General features: G+C 36.0%; 1 protein-coding gene across 3 annotated transcripts in view; it reads right to left on the bottom strand.

The window, feature by feature from the left end:
- The window catches only part of WDR47 (WD repeat domain 47), a gene marked incomplete at both ends in the record, with an annotated part of 33,102 nt that extends 12,997 nt beyond the window's left edge, over window positions 1-20,105 (bottom strand). Inside the window, 9 exons of one of the 3 annotated variants that reach the window (XM_084241804.1) lie at window positions 807-964; window positions 1,851-1,926; window positions 5,105-5,362; window positions 8,170-8,348; window positions 10,109-10,232; window positions 12,977-13,779; window positions 14,825-14,909; window positions 17,698-17,781; window positions 19,939-20,105. In XM_084241804.1, the coding sequence (XP_084097930.1) occupies window positions 807-964; window positions 1,851-1,926; window positions 5,105-5,362; window positions 8,170-8,348; window positions 10,109-10,232; window positions 12,977-13,779; window positions 14,825-14,909; window positions 17,698-17,781; window positions 19,939-20,096 (1,925 nt within the window). Of the gene's footprint in view, window positions 1-806; window positions 965-1,850; window positions 1,927-5,104; window positions 5,363-8,169; window positions 8,349-10,108; window positions 10,236-12,976; window positions 13,780-14,803; window positions 14,910-17,697; window positions 17,782-19,938 lie in introns of all 3 variants that reach the window. The other 2 variants (XM_084241806.1, XM_084241805.1) reach the window with 2 other exon arrangements.
- Window positions 20,106-20,630: the final 525 nt, after the last annotated feature.

Here is a 20,630-nt window from a genome sequence, read left to right on the forward strand (position 1 = left end):
TGTGTTCTCCAAACTGGAGTTATATTTTTTTAAGTTTATTTTTAGATGAAGTACTTCTTTTCTTACATTGTTGTTAATTTTTGGACAGTATTTGATTTCTCCTCTCAGGTGCAGTCCCCATAGCTCTCCCACCACCGCAGCCCCTTTTTATTATTTAAAAAGGCTTAGAGGTTTAGGAGTAGTGAAAAATTCCCGAAACACACTATGACATGTATTGATTTTTATTTTTTAAAAATAAAAGGATTAAAGATTTGTTTGGGTGCTTTTGTCTACTGGAAGGAAAATGATTCCACTTGTGGCATTCACTTCTTAAATTGCAAAATCTACCAAATACCTCATGATCTTATTATGCCAACTAATTTTGATAATAAAAACCTTAAGAAATAAACTGACAAAGACTACCAAATAAAAAAGTAAAGAGTTCAAATTCAGTTTTCTTGAGGTTCTACCTAAGTTATCTGCTTTCTTAGTAACTTTAAAGAATTGTGTACCTAATAGATAAGGTCATATCGGGGCCTCCCTGATGGCGCAGGGATTAAAGTCTCAGCACTTTCAAGCTCTCCCCAGCCACTGCAGCATGAGTTTGATCCCAGTCAGGAAGGTGACCCACATGGCACAGCAGACCTCTCCTGTCTCGTCCATTGCTCCCCTCAGCAGTGTGTTTCAGTAGATCTGCATGTTCTGTCCCCACTCTGGTGAATCCTCTCACCCCCCACACCTCTGGCCTACATCCCAGTTCTTGTATGCATAAATAAATAAAAATAAAATTTTTTTAATAGAATGGCAGTATAAATATCTCTCCTTACCTTGGATCAATAACCTCTGGATAGGCACATACTCTCAGAGTTTTTGAATTTGAACCAACAGCATATAAACCACCACCCGGATGAAAGGCCACTGCTCTCACAGCTTGTGTGTCTTCCAGAGTATTAATACAAACAAACTGTTTTTTTGATTTGTCATCCTGTGGAAAGAATAAATATGAATGTCCTCCTATCACAAATGAATTGAAAAGAATTCATCTTTATTTTAAATTCAGTTGAACTGTATTATTTACTTTCTTACTTTATGTTCACTACCTACTATCATATATTCTCTTAAGTGGAAATCCCAATTAGCACAACTTTTCTGCTTGCTATTCATTACTAAATTTAAAGTGCAGATCGCTCATTCAAGTGTTTCTTCACTGACTATGACAATTAATTTGTGACAATGCCATAAATTAACTTCATTTGCTCCTCCAATGTGTTAAAAATTTGTTGCCATGTAAAACTAGATTTTACTTAAAAACCTACACTTACAGCTTTTCTTGAAAATCAAAAGAACTAAAAACACTAGTGTATTTCTCGGTGCAAAGGACCCTATTCCTGTGTGCTTATCATAGAAACGGTCAGATTTATTCATGCTACCTTTTGCCTCCATAAGCATCTGAAATAATGTCTTTGTTTATGAGGTGAAAATGTGAACTAGGAAGATTAAGAGGGAGTGAAGTTGTATATTATTAAGGAAGGATGTCTGGTACCAAACAAAAACAAAAAAACAACAACAAAAAACAGATACATTAATGAGAAGCCCAAAGGAGATCTCGGCAACACCTGAGCAAATTAACCACAGAGTAGCACACAGTCCCACATCATCTGCCAAGATCACTACCGGGTAATTAATATAATATAAATATTCTCACATGTGCTTAGCCCAGTGAAAACTCAAGACTACTAGGACATAAATACCAGCATTTACTAACAGTAATGATTATTCCTAAAAATGGTTCTTTAACTTGAGAATTCCTTAGCAAAAATTACAAACATATTAAAAAAAAAACAATGAAACCTCCTTCTTCAAAGTATTACCTCTTCCCCTCTTGACCTTGACAGAATCCCTGAAGAATCTCCAAGAGGTGGCTTAATGACAGAATGTTCGGATGAGCTGTATGAGTAGAAATGCAAATGAAATTTACTCTGAACATCAAAATAGAAATTAAATTTATCCTTTCAATCACCAATATTCATCTGTCTTTCTTTTTTTTTTTTTTTTGCAAAATAGCCTCACTGGTTCCAGTCAAAGTTTTTTCTCTGGAGCCATTTGTTAAGAAGTTCTGGAATCAGTGATATCAAGCAGCTATAAGGAGGGGCTGAGATGCCATTCTAAAAAGTAAAGTCAAACCTCACAAATTAAATTTTCACCTGCTTAGTTCCAGAATCCTGGTTGCCATGCTTCATCCTATCCCAGGTAAGAACTTGAATTGCTCTTTAGGAAGATTATCTAGCACCAGAGAAAAGACTAACAGAGACTGACAGTTGAGGATCCCACAATAAAGAATGTTTCCATTTATTCATTTTTTTGTGAGGTCAGTATTAAAGGCCCCTTCCTTCCAAACAGTATTTTTTTTTTTTAATGTCACACTCTTTACACATAAAGATTTCTAAATACTGGAAGAAAATCTCCTGATGAAAGTCAGATTAAGTGAACAGATAAACAATTTGGAAGTAGAAAGGCAATTCCACAAACAAAAGTTAAAAAAATATAATTAAAATCCTTACAGATAGAAAAGAAAATAATGAAATCCAGGAAACAAGAATAGTTACCTATTTAAAACAATTTTTTAAAGAGAATAAGTTCAGAAAATAAAAATATGGCAGTAGAAAAAAATTAATCAATAGAAAATAGAGATGAGGAAAATGCTAATATTTTTTCAATTATCCATAATTAAAATTTTCAGCAAAAAGACACCAAAAATACCAAGTATGATAAAGGAAAACAGACTCCCTCTGAGGCATATCATGAAGTTTTAGAATATCAATGAAGAGAAAGTCCTAAAAAAAATAGAGTAGGAAAGAAAAAAAAATCCAGAGGAGAAAAATCAGCAGGCTTATGTAAAAAGATCAGGTCACAATAACATCTTCTTTATACCACTGAAACTAGAAGATCATGTAACTGATTTTGAAACTCTGAGGAATGATTTTCATCCTAGAATTCTATAGTCAGCAAAATTATCAAATTAAATGTGATATAGACAGAGTTGCAAGGTCTCCAAAACTACACCTCTAGATGTATCTCTTTTTGGGAAACTACATGAAATTCTGAAAACTGGGGATTCAATACAGGAAAGGGGCAAATGAAATTCCCAGAAGGACTGTGACAGGAAGTTTCGGGACTCTTCAGTTCTAAATAAAATAATAATGAATATAAAGTAAAACAGGAGTGATCCTGGAGGAATGTCTCTCAGAGAGAAAAAATGGAAAAGAGAAAGCACCTGTTTTTTTTTTTACTGTAATAAGAGAAGCTTTATGATTTTACAGTTCTGTCAAAGCATCTGCAGATAGTTTAGTGATAGGTACACAGGAAACTAAACGTACTCATGTATTATACACACCCCCCCAAAATGAGGGAATTAATCACCCCAGAAAAAACAAAAAGCTGTATGAAAAGGAAAAGTAATCATATTACATTACATAACAACTGTAAATAACATTTACATGGCCGCAATGTGGTTACCAATTTAAACAAAAATTGATACATACTGGGAAAAAGGGGTAAACAGAGTGTGTTTTTGGTGATATGCATAGTAGCTAAATCTAAAGGACAGGGAATCAATGGATAATAAACACAGTAGTAAAAGGATGTTAATCAGAAATGTGTTAAATCAGATAGGACCTCCCCTGGTGGCGCAGCAGTTGAGCGCTGGGCTGCGAAGCTGCCCACAGCCTCTGCAGTGCCAGTTCGATCCCCGGCCACCAGCGAGGGTCCCACATGGCGAGGGTCCCACATGGCACGACAGACCTCTCCTGCTGCGCCCACTGCTCCCCTCAGCAGTGTATTTCGTCAGTCTGCCTGTTCTGTTCCCCGCTCTGGCTCTGGTGAATTCTCTCACCCTCCCGTGCTTCTGACTGTACCCAGTGCTTGTATAAATAAATAAATCTTTAAAAAAAAAATGTGGAGATACAGAGCAAAAGAGAGAGCTAACCCAGTTAACTGGATTGAAAATGGTAGCCTACCAGAAACAGAAATCATGAACAAAGATGGGTAAGAAATGGGCTTCTCCATTGTTTTAAGACTTTGAGTTATTTGTTTTTTAAATCATGTACTTTGATAAAAATAAAAATTAAACTTTAAAATCTGAGTCCTAATTTTGGGAATATACAAAATAAGTGTTTTAGAAACTTTATTTTTTTTAAAGATTTTTTTTTTTTTATACAATAGCTGGGGTGCAGGCCAGAGACGCAGTACGGTGAGAGGATTCACCAGAGACAGAGTGGGGAGCGGAACAGGCAGATAGACCGAAAGCACTGCTGAGGGGAGCAGCAGGTGCAACAGGAGAGGTCTGCCTCACTATGTGGGAATCTCCCTGGCTGGCCGGGAATGGAACCTGCGCTGCAGAGGCTGCGGACAGTTTCACCACACTGTGCTCAACCCGCTGCGCCATGGGGGAGGCCCTTAGAAACCTTAAAAAAAGAAGAAAATATTGGATACGCTGTGTTCTGAAATATAAAACTCAAGCTTTTGATGTTGGATTTGTAAGGTTAATTCCCAGGAGCATCCAAATGCCAAAAGCAAGTTTTGCATTTTCAAATGAACTACTCTGAAAGGTATTTAATGTTAAGAACAGATGAAGAAAATGATCCTTAATTACTCCCAGTGCATAGATAAATACTTGTTTACTAATGTTACCAAAATAAAAAATTTCCTTGACTAGTGAAAACTAAGTATGGAATGTCTTCAATTGCTGTTGCAAGAATTGCCAACACTATCTTGCGCAATCATCCCATCAGGTTACAAAACCTTTTGTACTCTAAAAGTCTGTGAATTAAATGTTATTTGTTGAAAGATTATACCAATGCAAGGAAAAAAAATCAGAAGATAAAGCTTCAAAATTCATGATCGCTGAATAAGATGGTTTAAAAAAATAGAAAAATATAAGCAGACTAAAGATTAAGAGACTTAGACATCAATAGAAAATATAGATAAAGGTAGATTAGGAAAAAATTTTGGTAAGTAACAAGACTCAAAGTCTTCTTCGTAAGACTCCAAAGAAAAGTGCAACTTTAAATGTCTATTCATTAATAGGAAGCTGATATTTCCAGATTTTACAAAGTCAATCACTTACATTTGGTTTCCACAAGGTGATTCCTCAAGAAAAGGTATGTGGTTTGTTGACCCAGGATTACGTTGAGTACTTGTGTGGATATTTGAAGTATCATGTGTTAATCTCTGACTAGTGTCTTGGGGTGGTGTATTAAAACTCGTTACAGAAGAATTACTAGATCCATTGCCTTTGCTCCCATTACATTGCTGGCTGAGTACTGATACCTCGTTACCAAGGCTATCCATTCCAATATTTAATTCACCAAGCTTTTGAATGGACCTATAAAATAAAACAATGTAATTGTTTTAAAATAAAAACTTAATCACATTCCTAACTTATGAAAGATTGAAAGTTTGAGAAAGTAAACACATACATCTATAATATATCAGCTATGGCAAGTTCAGTACTAAAAATTACACTAATTAAGGTATAACCAGGACTCTGAAGATATAAATTTTCCTACAGTACAATACTAAAAAGGAGATAAATATAATGAAAATCAGTGATTTTTAAAAATTTAGCATCATTTACTAAACAAAAAATATTCTGGATAACTTTAGTTTAACTTTCAACTTAAAAATTAATTTCTCAAAATAGTAAAAAAGTCACCATTATCAAAATTTCTCAGCAACAAAACAAGTGATTATGTTGTGCTCAAAGCTTTAATGGGCACACAGAAGAAGCTGTTGAATTCTCAAGATTTAGCCCAGAATTGGCCTAGGGTCACTACCCAACCTATATTCAAAATGAGAGAGAACTACTACACAGGAGTGTGACTGTCAATAGGCGTTGTGGTTTATTTTATTTTCTAATTTTCCTACATTAAAAATGTGTATGTTTAGACTTAAAAAACATTGAAAGAATAGTTTAAAAAAGGAATTGACAGCCATTAAATATCTAACAGTTAATTTATTAGACAGCATTTCCCAAATTATCTTCTATGAAACACTAATCCTGTGTAATGTTTCCCATAAAGTCTGATGTCAAATAAATTTGGGAAATGCCTTCTTAAGTAAGAAGTCTAAAATGTTAACATATCATTTGACTCTAAAAGTGGGGAGGATAGGGAAGTACAAATATCCTATAAGTTCCAAATAAGTTGTGCCAACTATTAGTATTAATGGAAACAAAAATATCAGGAGGTATAAAGTAGTCATATAATTAAAATTCCATCATGTTGCTGATATTTTCAATAAGATCTTATTTCTATGTACCTATGACTCCTCTTTCTATGGTCCTTAGAAGGAAGAAGCAAAATTTAAATCTGGAAACTATGCTGACTATATATTTAAACTATGTATTTCAATTTACAAATCCTATCTCTATTCAATTTGTGCTTGGTATAAGTATTTTGAAGTCTAGAACAGGCTTCAGATATGTCAAACTCAGGTCTAAAAGAAAGGATATAATAAAAGTATTATATTAAAGGGCTAGAAAACAAAATAGTAAGAAAAAATTAATTTTTTACAAAATAGTAAGAAAATTCATATGAAACTAATTTACAAAAGCTTAGGATAGACATTCATTCATACAACAGACCTGGTTATCCCATGGATTTTTATAATATACTTTACCTTTCAATGTAATTTTAAACTATGATCTCCAAAAAAATTTGAGAACATCTAATAAACAATAAATATGCACTAAACTGAGCCTAAGGCATAAGAACTTGAATTCTAACTTATGATTGTCTTTAAAGAAAGGATAAACCATCTTAAATAGTTTAACTTTTTTCCTAAGGAAGTATATGCTTACAATTATTAAAGTCACAGAACCTTGCCACATTATCTTCTAACTTAACACTAGATATCTGCTTTCACTGAAAAATAAAATGGTCAGGATCAAATTGCAAACCATAATTTTTATGTATATGAAGAAGATATGCAAAAATCAAAAGTGGCAAGTCATCAAATTAGGTTAATTCTGATAAGCCTTTTATTGGAGTTGATAAGAAAAAAAAATCCTCAAACTGAAAGTTCAGAGGTCTACTCAGACTCGTTAGATTGCCACTATAAATATTCCTTGAGATAAGGTTTAAAGATAGGAACAATTTCGGGCCTCCCCTGGTGGCGCAGCCCCTGCAGCACCGGTTTGATCCCCGGCCACCGGCGAGGGTCCCACATGGCACGCAGACCTCTCCTGCCGTGCCCGCTGCTCCCCTCAGCAGTGTATTTCGTCAGTCTGCCTGCTCTGCTCCCTGCTCTAGCTCTGGTGAATTCTGTCACCCTCCTGTGCTTCTGACTGTACCCAGTGCGTGCATAAATAAATAAATAAATCTTTAAAAAAAAAAAAAAAGATAGGAACAATTTCAAGTTCACACAGTTTCTACAAACCTCAGAGTGTCAAACAAATGACTTCCAATATTTTTGAACTACGAACTGACAGTCATCACTGCATTGTCTAATCATATCATGATGACAGCCAGCGTAAGTGGCACACTTCCTACTTTATGTAAACTCATTTAATCTTCAACAACCCTACTCACTTAAATACACATATTCTGGTTTACTGATTAAAAAAAGGGATGAGATATATATACACCTTCTATAACTAAAAATAATGTGAGTTTATACAGACTTGGCAGAAATTATTTAAAAAAATGTAAATACATTGAATTTAAAAGAATCTGAAAGCTTAAGCACTCAAAATGACAATAAAAACAACAGCTAACACTTAATATAGTGCTTACTATATGTCAAGTTCTAATACTTTATATAGATTAATTCATTTAATATTCATGGCCATCCTTTGAAGTAGATCAAGAAAAAAGCAGAGAAGCTAAGTAACTCCTATGTGCACAGCTACTCTGAGACAAAGCTGGATCCACCTGGCAGTCTACTTCCAGCCTGTGCTTCAAAGCACCACATTCTCCTGCTCTTGTTGCTTATATGTGAAAGAATGTTTAAAGGGAAAAACAAAATTAAACGAGCCCTCAGAAAGCTTTGACTAGAAAATATTATGTTAACACTCCATATTACTTGAAACACTTAAAAAGCTTGAAAATTCCATGGAAAGTAGCAGTTGTCATATGCTTTTAAGTTTTCATATAATCCCTTATATTTTTAAAAAGTGACTAAAAGACCAACCTATTAAGGAATTGTTCAGTAAGATTCTGCTGCTGATCAGGACCATCTTCCTGATTGACACCTCCTTCAAGCAGCATCTGTTGGTATATCTGTCGCTGTTGCTCCTTCTGTTCTAAATGTTGTTGGTAGCGCAATCTTTGCCGATAATATTCTTGAAATTGTTCTGTTGAATCTCGAAGCTTAAAAAAAATAGAAAAAAATAATATATTTGAGAAGACTATGCTTGAATTTATGTCCTTACTCAACAGTAATTTCTATAAATGCTATTTGTTTAAAAATAAACAAATAGCTACTTAACAATTAAGCAATACTTAACATATTGCTCTTTGAAAAATAATATACTGACTGTCCATGAGTTTTAATAGTCAAGTAAATAATTAAGTTGCTTTATTCCACAGGAAGAGATGGACCAAAATGAACAGTCATTCTGAACCTCTGGCTAAACAAATCACAGTGATAACAGAAGAGAGAAAATGAATGTGGATAAAGACTAATACAAATCTATGTATATTACTTGAGAAAAAATACTTAGTGAGGAACTGCAAGGATATTTAATAAACACAGTATTAACCCTGTCCAATACACTTAATTTATGCATGTAAATGGCTTAATAGGTTACTCTACAGAGAAACGTAAAATTTCCCTCTATTTTAATAAAAAACTATTTTATTTCAAGATTTAAATGGCCTTTCACAGGTAGTGGAATAAATGGGTTTAACTCGGCAATCTCAAATTGCTACTTCACCCTTCTAAAAGAACTGTAAAACATTTAAACAAATTTATAGGACTTAGATATTTAGTGAATTCTAACATTGGTATAGATTCTCCTGCCAAGTTGGAGTCTAGTCATATTACATAGACCAGGTATTTACTGGGGTTACCCTGAAACAAATCAATCATCTCTATCAATCATGCCAACACTGACAATAAGCTTAAACAAGAGTTCTGCATAGCTAACTAAAGCTGTTAAATCTTTTTTTTCCAGGATAAAGTAACAATCCTTCTTTATTAATATTATGAATATAACTATAATGCCCATTTCTCCCTCCCCCAAACCCATGATAACCTCTATTCTATTTTCTGTCTCCAAGATTTTGCCTATTCTAGATATCTCATATAAGTGGAATCACACAATATTTGTCATATTGGGTCTGGTTTATATCACTTAGCATGATAATGTAGCATTCTGCTGTTGTTGGATGCAGCATTGTACAAATGTCTATTATATCTAGTTGGTTTAAGTGCTATTCAAGTCCTTTATATCCTTCTATTGACCTTCTGTTTAGATGCTCTGTCTATTACTATTAAGGGGTTTTGGAGTCTCCATCTATTATTAAAGAACTATCTATTTCTTCCTTCAACTATGACAATGCTTGCTTCATATATTTTGTGGTTCTACAGTTTGGTGCATATATGAATGTACTTTCAATAATCATTTTTCTACTATATTTTTCATATTTAGTTGAAAACATAAACTTATTCAACTTACTAGATAAAACTTACACATTACTTCATACCACAAAAACAAAAATACCACAAAAAAAATCTAGAACTCCAAAAACTTAGATGAAAGGTCATTATAAAGGTCATTAGTTTATTATTCACTAAATCTAGTTAGTAAAATACAGAGTTTATATATGAAAAATACAAACTGTACACATATAAAGTGCAATTACTTGAGTCCTGAAATGTGTAATATTTCAGCTGTAGTCTTTTAGATTAATAACCTGTTTAAATGCTCCAAAATATACAACTACAAATAAAAACTCCATATATTCTTTAGGAAGAGGGGCAAAAGTAAACTAGTCATTAGATAATCTAGATATTCTCTCTCCTGCTCTCAAATATCAGAAAATTCCTTTTAAATTCTAAGCAAGCAATACAATTACCTCTTACAAGGAGAGTAACTCTAAAAGACAATACAGCTAATAAATATTACCTCATTTTTTTCTTGCTTAGCTGGTCCTGGATCCTGTGCTCCATTTGCAGGCTCTTTTTCTGAAACTGAACTCTGGCCCTGGACTTCACTACTAATAGGCCTCTGCATCTCAACGGGTGTATCACTTCTTTCAAAAAGGTGCAAAAAACAAAAAAAGGAAGAAGTGAAGGTGAAGGAAAATATATTTTAGCTGGAGAAATTTTAATTTAAAACAATGAATATTTACCATTTTATTCATACAAATAATATTCATGTAATTATTTACAACTATTCATTTACATACACATTAGTTTAGCAAATGTACCAAAACTGATTTTTTTCCTTTCTTCTATTAAGAACTCTATGTAGGGCCTCCCTGGTGTCACAAGGGGTTAAGTACCACACTATGAAGCAATCCGCAGCCTCTGCAGCATGAGTTCAATCCCAAGCCAGCCAGGGAGCAACCCACATGGCATAGCAGACCTCTCCTGACTCGCCTGTTGCTCCCCTCAGTAGCGAACTTCGGTCAATCTTCCTGTTCTGTTCCCCACTCTGTCTCTGGTGAATCCTCTCATGCCCGGCATCTCTGGCCTGTACCCCAGCTCTTGTATGCATAAATAAATAAATCTTTAACAAAAAAAAAAACTATGTAAAGGGTTTTTGTTTTTTGTCTTTTAAACAGAACGTGCTTTTAACAGAAAAATACCAGATTATTAAACAAGGAGGTTCCCAGAGCAAGAGGTAGAAAGACCTGGGAAGAGTTGCTTTTGCCAGACAGAGCAGTAAGCAGCCAATGACTAAATAAAGCCTCATTTTGTGTCCATAAAATTGAAACTGTAGATGGTGTTAACTATTTATAGAATAAAACAACCTTAAAGTAACATTTGATTTAATTTTTCAATTTATACATCACTTTGATATACATTATCTCATTTAACTTGCACAATAACCTGTGAAATAAGTTTCAACTCCCATTTCTCAGAGGAAGAAATACTCAAAAACAAGTGATTTCCCTACAACTGAATGACTGATAAATAAAACTAGGACTTGATCCAGGTCTTCAGACTCCAGATACACTGCTGGCCCATGCCTAAGAATACTTTGGTTACCATTTTTTTTTTTTAAAGATTTATTTATTTATACAAGATCTGGGGTACAGCCAGAAATGCCAGGGATGAGAGGATTTACCAGAGACAAAGCAGGGAACAGAACAGGTAGACTGATGAAATACACTGCTGAGGGGGACAGTGGGCGAGACAGGAGAGGTCTGCTGCGCCATGTGGGTTTCTCCGCGGCTGGCCAGGATCAAACCTGTGCTGCAGAGACTGCAGACAGCTTCACAGTGTGGCACTGAACCACCTGCGCCACCAGGGAGGCCCGGTTACCACTTAATTTTGAGACCATTACATTGAATAGCCAAAGCTTACATATTTCAACTGATTTATCCTTTGAGTTTTTGTTTAAGTGAAAAGGTATTCTTCAAAATCCACACACTCCTTTATAAACCTTCATGTTTTCTCTTATTTTTATCATAGTAACTCAATGTTGAACCGCAGCATGCAGCATGGTGTTATCATGAGTACACACTAAAATATCTACTTCAAAAATGTATTACCACAAGTACAGGTCTGTTCACGTGGCACCTTTACTTATTTTTTTTTTAAAGATTTCTTTTTATTTATGCATACAAGAGCTGGGGTACAGGCCAGAGAGATGCGGGGAGTAAGAGGACTCACCAGAGACAGAGTGGGGAACAAAACAGGCAGACTGACCGAAGTACACTGCTAAGGGGAGCAGTGGACGAGTCAGGAGAGGTCTGCTGCACCATGTGGGTTGCTCCCTGGCTGGCCGGGGATTGAACTCGTGCTGCAGAGGCAGCAGATTGCTTCATAGTGTGGTGCTTAACCCCTTGCACCACCAGGGAGACCCCTAGTGGCACCTTTATTATAATGAATCTAATTGGGCTTCTAAGAATTTTAAAATTACATTTAAAACTTTTTTTTCAGGGGCCTCCCTGGTGGCGCAAGGGTTAAGATGCAGCACTATGATGCTATCCGTAGCCACTGCAGCATGAGTTCAATCTCCAGCCAGGGAGCTGACCCACATGGCGCAGCAGACCTCTCCTGTCTCGCCTGCTGCTCCCCTCAGCAGTGTATTTCAGTCAATATGCCTGTCCTGTTTCCCATTCTGTCTGGTGAATCCTGTCACCCCCTCATACCTCTGGACTGTACTCCAGTTCTTGTATGTATAAATAAATAAATCTTTAAAAATAAATAAATATTTTTTCAAACAAGGTAAGCTTTCTCCAAGGTAAATTTTTATACTTTCTCCATGGCATAATAACTGTCCCATACCATTTTATTACCAGTCCCTTTGACAAACTGTACTTACCAAGGGGATGAGCTCCAAAGGGAAGAAATTTACATTTATTAATCACCAGTCACATATTTACGACTCTGCTAGGATCTTTACCTCACTTAGGAAGACAATATTTTCTTTTATAGAGAGGGTAAAGTTCAGAAAGATTAAGTAATTATCCAAGGTCACACAGCTAGTAAATGGCAAAGTTATTATTCAAACCCAAGTTTGACTCCGAAGACCATGTTCTATTCTTAATTCCTCATTACTTTGCCTTCTAAGTTTTCCAATTTCAGGGCATGACACAAGATTTCTTGGTTATTACTACTGCTTAGCTAATAACACATGCATTACTACTAATGTTACCTCAATTTTATTTTTTTTAATTTTAAAAATTTTTGTAAAGTTTTAAGGACTAACTTTCAACTAAAGAAACTTGAACATTAAAAAAGCACATACTAATTAAATTATCTCACACGTGTGAGGTAACTTATTGTGAGGATCTTCTAATTTTTAAGAGCAAATACTTACCGTTCAGGGGACTCTTCATAAATACTGTGACATTCTGTATTCTCAAGCATGAGACTTCTACTGAGGTTTTGAACCCCTGGATAATGGAAGTTAGCGAAGGAATGTGACATTGGAGAAGTTTTGTTTCCAAGGTCTGAAATTCTCTTATCGTGACTGGTTAGTCCACAGGTAAGGCCATCTAGAGCAGGATTCAGAGAGCGGGTCATATAGGCATCCGCTGACTGGGGCCTTCTCATTGGCGACGATGGATAGGGAGAAAGTTTGCTGATAAGAGGAGTCAAAAGATCAGCATATGCAGCTTTTGTGGGTTTCAGGAGTTTGTCAACATGAATATTAAGCATTTTCTGTTCAAAAGCACAAGAGAAGACAGAAGATGGGAGGTTCTGAAGCCATGACAATAAACTCAGATCCAAATCATCACAACCATTACCACATAAGAGGTCAATGCCAAGAAGTACTTCACTTTCTGTAATTTCTTCTCCAGTTGCTTTACTTTGACAAAATTCTACACAACATTCATAAAGCAGGCCCTTCATCACAAGCTGAAATAAACGATTGTTACTTGCTTTAAAACCAGCCTCACTTAGCTTCCTATCAGCAGGGATGAATTCTGCAACCATGACACAAGCCTCTTCAAAACAGTGAACCCGTGCAGTGCTGGGATTCCAGTCCTTAAATTCAGCGTGATTGGTCAGACGAGGCAAAGTCAAAAGCAAACAGAGCTTGCTATAATCATCTTTAGAAGGACAGTATTCTTCTAGGGCATGTAAACACTGCACAGCTTCTTGCATGGTAAATTCCAACTGTAAGAAAAATATGTGATCACTATAAAAAGAAATGCTCTGAGATATGAAGTCAATGAGAATATTGTATTCAAACACAAAGATATTTTACAAACTTTCATAAACTATTTCAAAAAAACAAAAGAACGATTCTCAAACTCAAACTTGCCTTAGGACCAGTTTGTGTGGGAAAAGTAAGCAAATCAAGAAAAGGGAACATCTATAGCTCATTTATTACAAAAACAGGAGAACAAAAGGAAACTCAGCTGAGAGACAAATTACAATTAACTTGTACAGTGAATGCTGTCTTAGAATCATAAGCTCTTAGTGCTGTAAGAAACCTTAGTGCTGACATAGTTCAATTTCCACATCTTATATATGGGGAAAAATGAGGGTGCAGATTTAACAAGTTAATCCAGTTGGATAGCGACAAAGAAAAGAATCAGATCTTTTGACTTACATTCAAGTGTTTTTTTCCCACCTTTGAACATCATCATCTGGCAGTATTTCTATATTATATATGAATGTCCCCACTGTAATATCCTTTTGGTTTTACTCCAATGAACACTTATTGACACTTAATAAAAGCTTCCTCACTCGTGGTTATAACAAAACTAATAATTTTAAAATCACTTTAATCAAAAAGAATTTAATATAATTAAATTTAAATTGTCATAAGGATATATTTTATCAAAAAACAACCACTGGGTCAAAGAAATTACTAAAAAGACAGAAAGAGGAGTAAGCATAATTCACTTCAAGTATAAGAAAAGCAATGATTTAGATTCATCAAGTCAAATATCTATTGCTATCTAAATCACCTTAAATAATAAATGAACACACATTGCCTACCAATCATCCATTCATATATCACCTTTGCCTAAATCGCAGAACAAATTTAGAAGCACTATGGAATGAAAGCACATATCTGCAAAAGAGCAAATTTTGTCCATCCTAGCTCACAAAGACACTGAAAACTCACCATACTAATTTTTTTTCTTAATTAATACAATACTTATGACTGAAACAAGACTATGGCGCAAACCTTCAGGAATAAAAATCTTACATGCTGGGGTTCATCTTCTGCTGACATTGCATTGTTAACACATAAAGCTTCTAAAAACTTCTGTTTCAGGATAATATACCGAAACCTGTGAAAAATAAACATAAAATATTAAAATGAAACAAAGCTGAATGACAGTAATGTAAAAGACTAGAAATGAAACTCAAGTTCCTGAAGCAAAATAGGTGAAGGGTTCCTTGAAGGATTAATTATTTCTTCAAAAAGGCTTTTAAAAATTAATTCTCCAATGTCAGAAAATTCTTAAGATATTTTACAAAGATATTTTACTATTTTCCTCTCATCACACTGAAGACATAATTCAAATATTTTCGGTACAAGTAATCACAATTAATTCTCAAAGGAAAGAGGGCCTCCCTGGTGGTACAGCAGTTGAGCGCTGGGTTGCGAAGCTGCCCGCAGCCTCTGCGGCGCCGGTTCGATCCCTGGCTGCTCCACGGACACCGGAGGAGGGTCCTGCATGTCGAGCAGACCTCTCCTGCCACCCGCTGCTCCCCTCAGCAGTGTACTTCGGTCCTTCTGCCTGTTCTGCTCCCTGCTCTGGCTCTGGTGAATTCTCTCACCCTCCCACACTTCCAACTGCCTGTATAAATAATAAATAAATAAATCTTTAAAAAAAAAAAATTCTCAAAGGAAAGACTTCTATTTCCAATATTAATTCTTTTTTTTTTTTTTTGGAGGTATATATGGAGGTAGGTATTCCCTCCTTTTTTTTTTTTTAAAGATTTATTTATTTCTACAAGCAGTGGGTACAGTCTGAAGCGCAGGAGGGTGAGAGAATTCACCAGAGCCAGAGCGGGGAGCAGAACAGGCAGACTGACAAAGAACACTGCTGAGGGGAGCAGCGGGTGCATCAGGAGAGGTCTGTGCGCCATGTGGGACCCTCACTGGCGGCCAGGGATCGAAGCGGCGCTGCAGAGGCCGCGGGCAGCTTCGCAGCCCAGCGCTCAACCACTGCGTCACCAGGGAGGCCCAATTTCCAATATTAATTAATTCTTAAGAAAAATCAAGCTTTTTTTAATGAAAGCAGATTTTTTTTTAAAGATTTATTTATTTATGCATACAGGTACTGGGATACAGGACAGAGGTGTGGGGGGTGAGAGGATTCACCAGAGACAGAGTGGGGAACAGAACAGGCAGATGGATGGAAATACACTGCTGAGGGGAGCAGTGGGCGAGCCAGGAGAGGTCTGCTGCACCATGTGGGTTGCTCCCTGGTCAGGGATCGAACTGGTGCTGCAGTGGCTGTGGATAGCCTCACAGGTTGTGTCTTAACCCCCTGTGCAACCAGGGAGGCCCAAAATCAAGTTTTCTAAATAAAGATTTATTTTCATTTATTTATGGGGTGTAGGCTAGAAGTGAGGGGGGTGTGAGGGCCCACCAGGGGCAGAGTGGGGAGCAGAACAGGCAGATCTACTAAAACACAGTGCTGAGGGGAACAGTGGGCAAGACAGGAGAGGTCTGCTAAGCTGTGTGGGTCAACTCCCTGGCCAGGGATGGAACTCATGCCACAGTGGCTGGCCATAGCTTCATAGCACTGAGACTTTAACCCCTGCGCCACCAGGGAAGCCCCAACAAAAAGGAAGTTTTTATGGAAAATGTCGAATGTCACCTAATATGTAATCAAAATCATTTATATTCAAAGCGCTTTGGTTTCCTCAAATATATCCTTTCTTCTTTCCAAACATGAGAAATTTTTAATAAAAACAGTGCCAAGAAAGTAAGAGAGGTCTGTCGCGCCATGTGGGACCCTCGCCGGCCAGCCGGGATCAAACTGGCACTGCAGAGGCTGTGGACAGCTTCACAGCGCAGCGCTCAACTGCCTGTGCCACCAGGGGAGGCCCAAATTTAAAGCTTCTTAACAGGGATTTTTGAGGCAGGGGAAGGGAAAGCAAAGACCCTACCTGACTTGTCTACCAGCCAAAAAATGTTTGATACCTTGAAGTACTTTAAAGGAAAAGTATCTCTAAGGAGTGAAAGAATAATAAAGATATAGTCATTCTTACAACTGTTGTTGTAATAACAGATACATGTCCAAAATAATGGAATCTCTGCCCTCAAAAAGAGTCATCTAAAAAAGCATATATGAAATATGTATAGGGTCTCAGATGTTCAGCAAGGTCTCAAAGGAGTATGAAAGCAATGCTACCCAAAGGGATGAGAAGTAGAAGGAAAATCTTACAAAACATGACTTCTGGCAGATGATTAGGAACATGCTATTTAAAGGCAGTATTTCAGGGCCTCCCCGGTGGCGCAGCGGTTGAGCGCTGGGTTGCGAAGCTGCCCGCGGCCTCTGCGGCACCGGTTCGATCCCCGGCTGCTCCCAGGCCACCGGAGGAGGATCCCACATGGTGCGCAGACCTCTCCTGCCACCCGCTGCTCCCCTCAGCAGTGTACTTCGGTCCTTCTGCCTGCTCTGCTCCCCACTCTGGCTCTGGTGAATTCTCTCACCCTCCCGCGCTTCTGACTGTACCCAGTGCATGTATGAACAGAACAAACAAATAAAATAAATAATAAATAAATAAAAAAAAAACATGCCTCTATAAAAAAAAAAAAAAATAAAGGCAGTATTTCAGACAAATGAAGACTACACAAAAGCAGTGGCTACCGATAGCTTCACAGTCCTGAGACTTAACCCCTTAAGCCACCAGGCAGGCCCCCTTGTAACATTTTGTATATAGATACTATTGACTCAGTCAATTTGTATATCATGCAACTTGTCTTCTAGAAGTGCTCCAATTCAATGGGACAGAGTATGTTACTTTCTAGGTAAGCTAACAGTCTCACTTTAAAATGTTGTTTGTTTTGCCAAGCTTTAACCAATGTCAAGACACTAAAAACTTTAGGCTAAATCTTACTTTTTTTTGTCAAATTTTTCCATACATTCTAGAGGCTGAATGAACTGAAGAACTTCATCCCACTGACCATCAAGGATTAGTTGCCTAAAAAAGGAAAATCCACACATTATCATTTTTGAGTTACACTAATTGAAAGCAGACTAGATAACAAAATAGCATCAAAAGCTCATAATGTAGATGATGAGATTGACATTTTGCTAGATTCTTCAACCACTATAATAAAGCATTTTTTCACACCTCATTTGTAACCACATACACTACATCAGAATTTGTAGGTTTGCAACCATTTCTCATAATATATAGTTTTCTAATTATGTACTAAGTCTCAAAGTTCCTTTATGTCCCCATTTACTTTACAATTTTATTCTGTATTATTTAAAAGCCAGAGTGGGCAGAGTTCATTTTCAATAAATCAGTGGTACTCAAATGGAGGTAATTTTGCCCCCAAGGGACACTTGCAATGTCGGAGACAGTTTCAGTTGTCACAACTGCGGGCACCACCAGCATCCACTGGCTATAGGTCAGAGATGCTACTAAACATCCTATAATGCACATACCCACCTCACCCCACCTCCCACACCAAAGAATTATCTAGCCCAAATGTTTATAGAGCTGAGGCTGTGAATTCCTGCTCTAACCCATAAATTCTTTATCTCAGAGGCATTTGAACTAAAGTTTATACACTGAAAATGAAAACAGCATGGAATGAGGGCAGTTTTATCCTAGACCAGTGTAATCTATGGGAACTTCCAAAAGTTGTAACGCATTCTTATGTGATAGCAATTTCTTCTTTCACAATAGTTATTTTCCATTATCGTGAAATTTCATTATAATGAATAATTTTGAAATTTTAAAAGAGCAAAATCTTAAAAGGAAGGGATCAACAAGAGGGTCTTCATAGGATTTCAAATTTTTAATTCTGCAAAGCAATATCAATAAAAACAATCACTATCTTAATAATCTTATTAAGGGACACTTTAATATTTAAAAGGTAAGAAGGACATGATTTCAAAAGGCAGCCCTTTAAGATGAATACATTTAGTTTAATGAAAAACTTACTATTATGTATTTCATTGCCTCTTACCTCAGTCCTGTAAAACATCAACATAAAACAACAGTTTCTTGGAAGAGGATATTTGAGAGCCACTACTAAATTCTGGGAATAGCAATGAAAGACAGGACCAGAAAAATACTGCGCCCCAGTACATCATGTACATCATGACTACATCATAGGCTAAGCATCTTGGGCTGGATGATACTCATAACACCAAAGAGAGGGACAAGCAGTGAGTTTAAATAAATTCTCCTAATATAATAAAGATTTTTTTTTTAAGTTCCTTTTTCATGAGCTAGGAACATTTAATTTCTTAAGGCTTTCCAAGTCACAAAATGCCAAATGTCCAAGAATCTGTACTCCTTGTCAAGGATTATCACATAAGCAGAGAATACATTTCTGTCTGGAAATCTGGGTCTTTTTTTTTTTCATCCAATTCAAGTTAGGATATATTTAGCTTTCCATTTTGGCAAACATGTTCATCCCCATTTGCCCTGCAATTCCACCAAGAACTCTGTTCTAAGGAAAAAATCCAAGACAGGAAAAAATCAGATGTAAAAAAGCTGCTCAGTAGAGCATTTAAGAAAATTGAAAACAATTGATCTAAAAATAGAGGAACCACTAGGAAATTAAGTAAATTGAAAAATTTTTACTTATAAATTTGTAATCACATAAAGAATTCTTATAATGCCAATAATTAATAAAAAAACAGGATACTGAATTATAAATACAAGAGAATTGCTATTATTTTTGTAATATGCACAGAAAATTGTCAGTGGTGTGCTAGGTAGGTTGATTTTTTATTTTCTATAATCAATTAGTTTTATATCTATGGTCAAAAAAATGGTATTTCAGACATATTTTATTCCAGAGCCTCTGATTACTATCTTAGTGAATCAAGATTATTAGAGGCTCTGATACCTAAATCAAGTATCTTTTATGATGATGCCATAACCACAGTGAAGTAATGGTTCTTGGTGGTTTTTTTTAAAAGGACCTCTGGATGTTACTACAGAAAACATTATTTTGTAAATTTTTCATTGTTAAAACCAACATAATTTTTAAAAATATATTTACATGGCCTTTTCGTGATTACAGAATTCTACCTGTATTATACATACTACCTTATTAATACTTAACATTTCTCTGAAAGAGCTACAAACCTCATAGTACTAATGAAATCATACCTCAGGAATAGCATATCATCTGAAAATAGGCCATTTATGACTCCACTTTCCTTCTCAAGAGCCAACATACTAATGTGAAGCTTCTTTGAATTCAAAAAGTCTAAAATTAGCTTAATGATTTCAACCTCTTTTACATTCACTGTTTCTTCGGCCGTCATGTTGATAGCCTAAAGATTAAACAGAAAACAAAACCAAAATTAGTCCCGCTGCTTTATTTCCAAGTGTTTTTAACTGTCTGGAAACTACACATAACAAGTTTTGTGGAAAATTTTAGTACAGGCATTTTGAAGAGAAAGTAACTTTAAAATTTATTAAAACCAAGTCATTCTTTAAGGTGTGATGAAAGTGTGACTATGTGATTTCTTTAGGGTACTTATATTTGAGAGACACATATTGAGATAATTATAGATTAAATGATATAAAGTTTGGGATTTACTTTAAAAACAATACAAAAAGGGGACTGGGAGGAGATGAAGATGAAAAAGAACCATCATGACTATTGAAGAAGAGTAATGGATAAAGAGTTTTATTATATTTGCTATGGTCTGAATGTTTGTGTCCTCCTAAAATTTCTACATCGAAATCCTAATCCCCAAAAATGGTATTAGAATGTGGCCTTTGAAAGATGATTACATGAGGGCACAAGTTCAGGATAAGGATCTGTGCCCTTAGAAAAGAGACCTCAGAAAGTT

The sequence above is a fragment of the Talpa europaea genome (genome assembly GCF_964194135.1).
Source record: "Talpa europaea genome assembly, chromosome: 9".
Taxonomy (NCBI): Eukaryota; Metazoa; Chordata; class Mammalia; order Eulipotyphla; family Talpidae; genus Talpa; species Talpa europaea.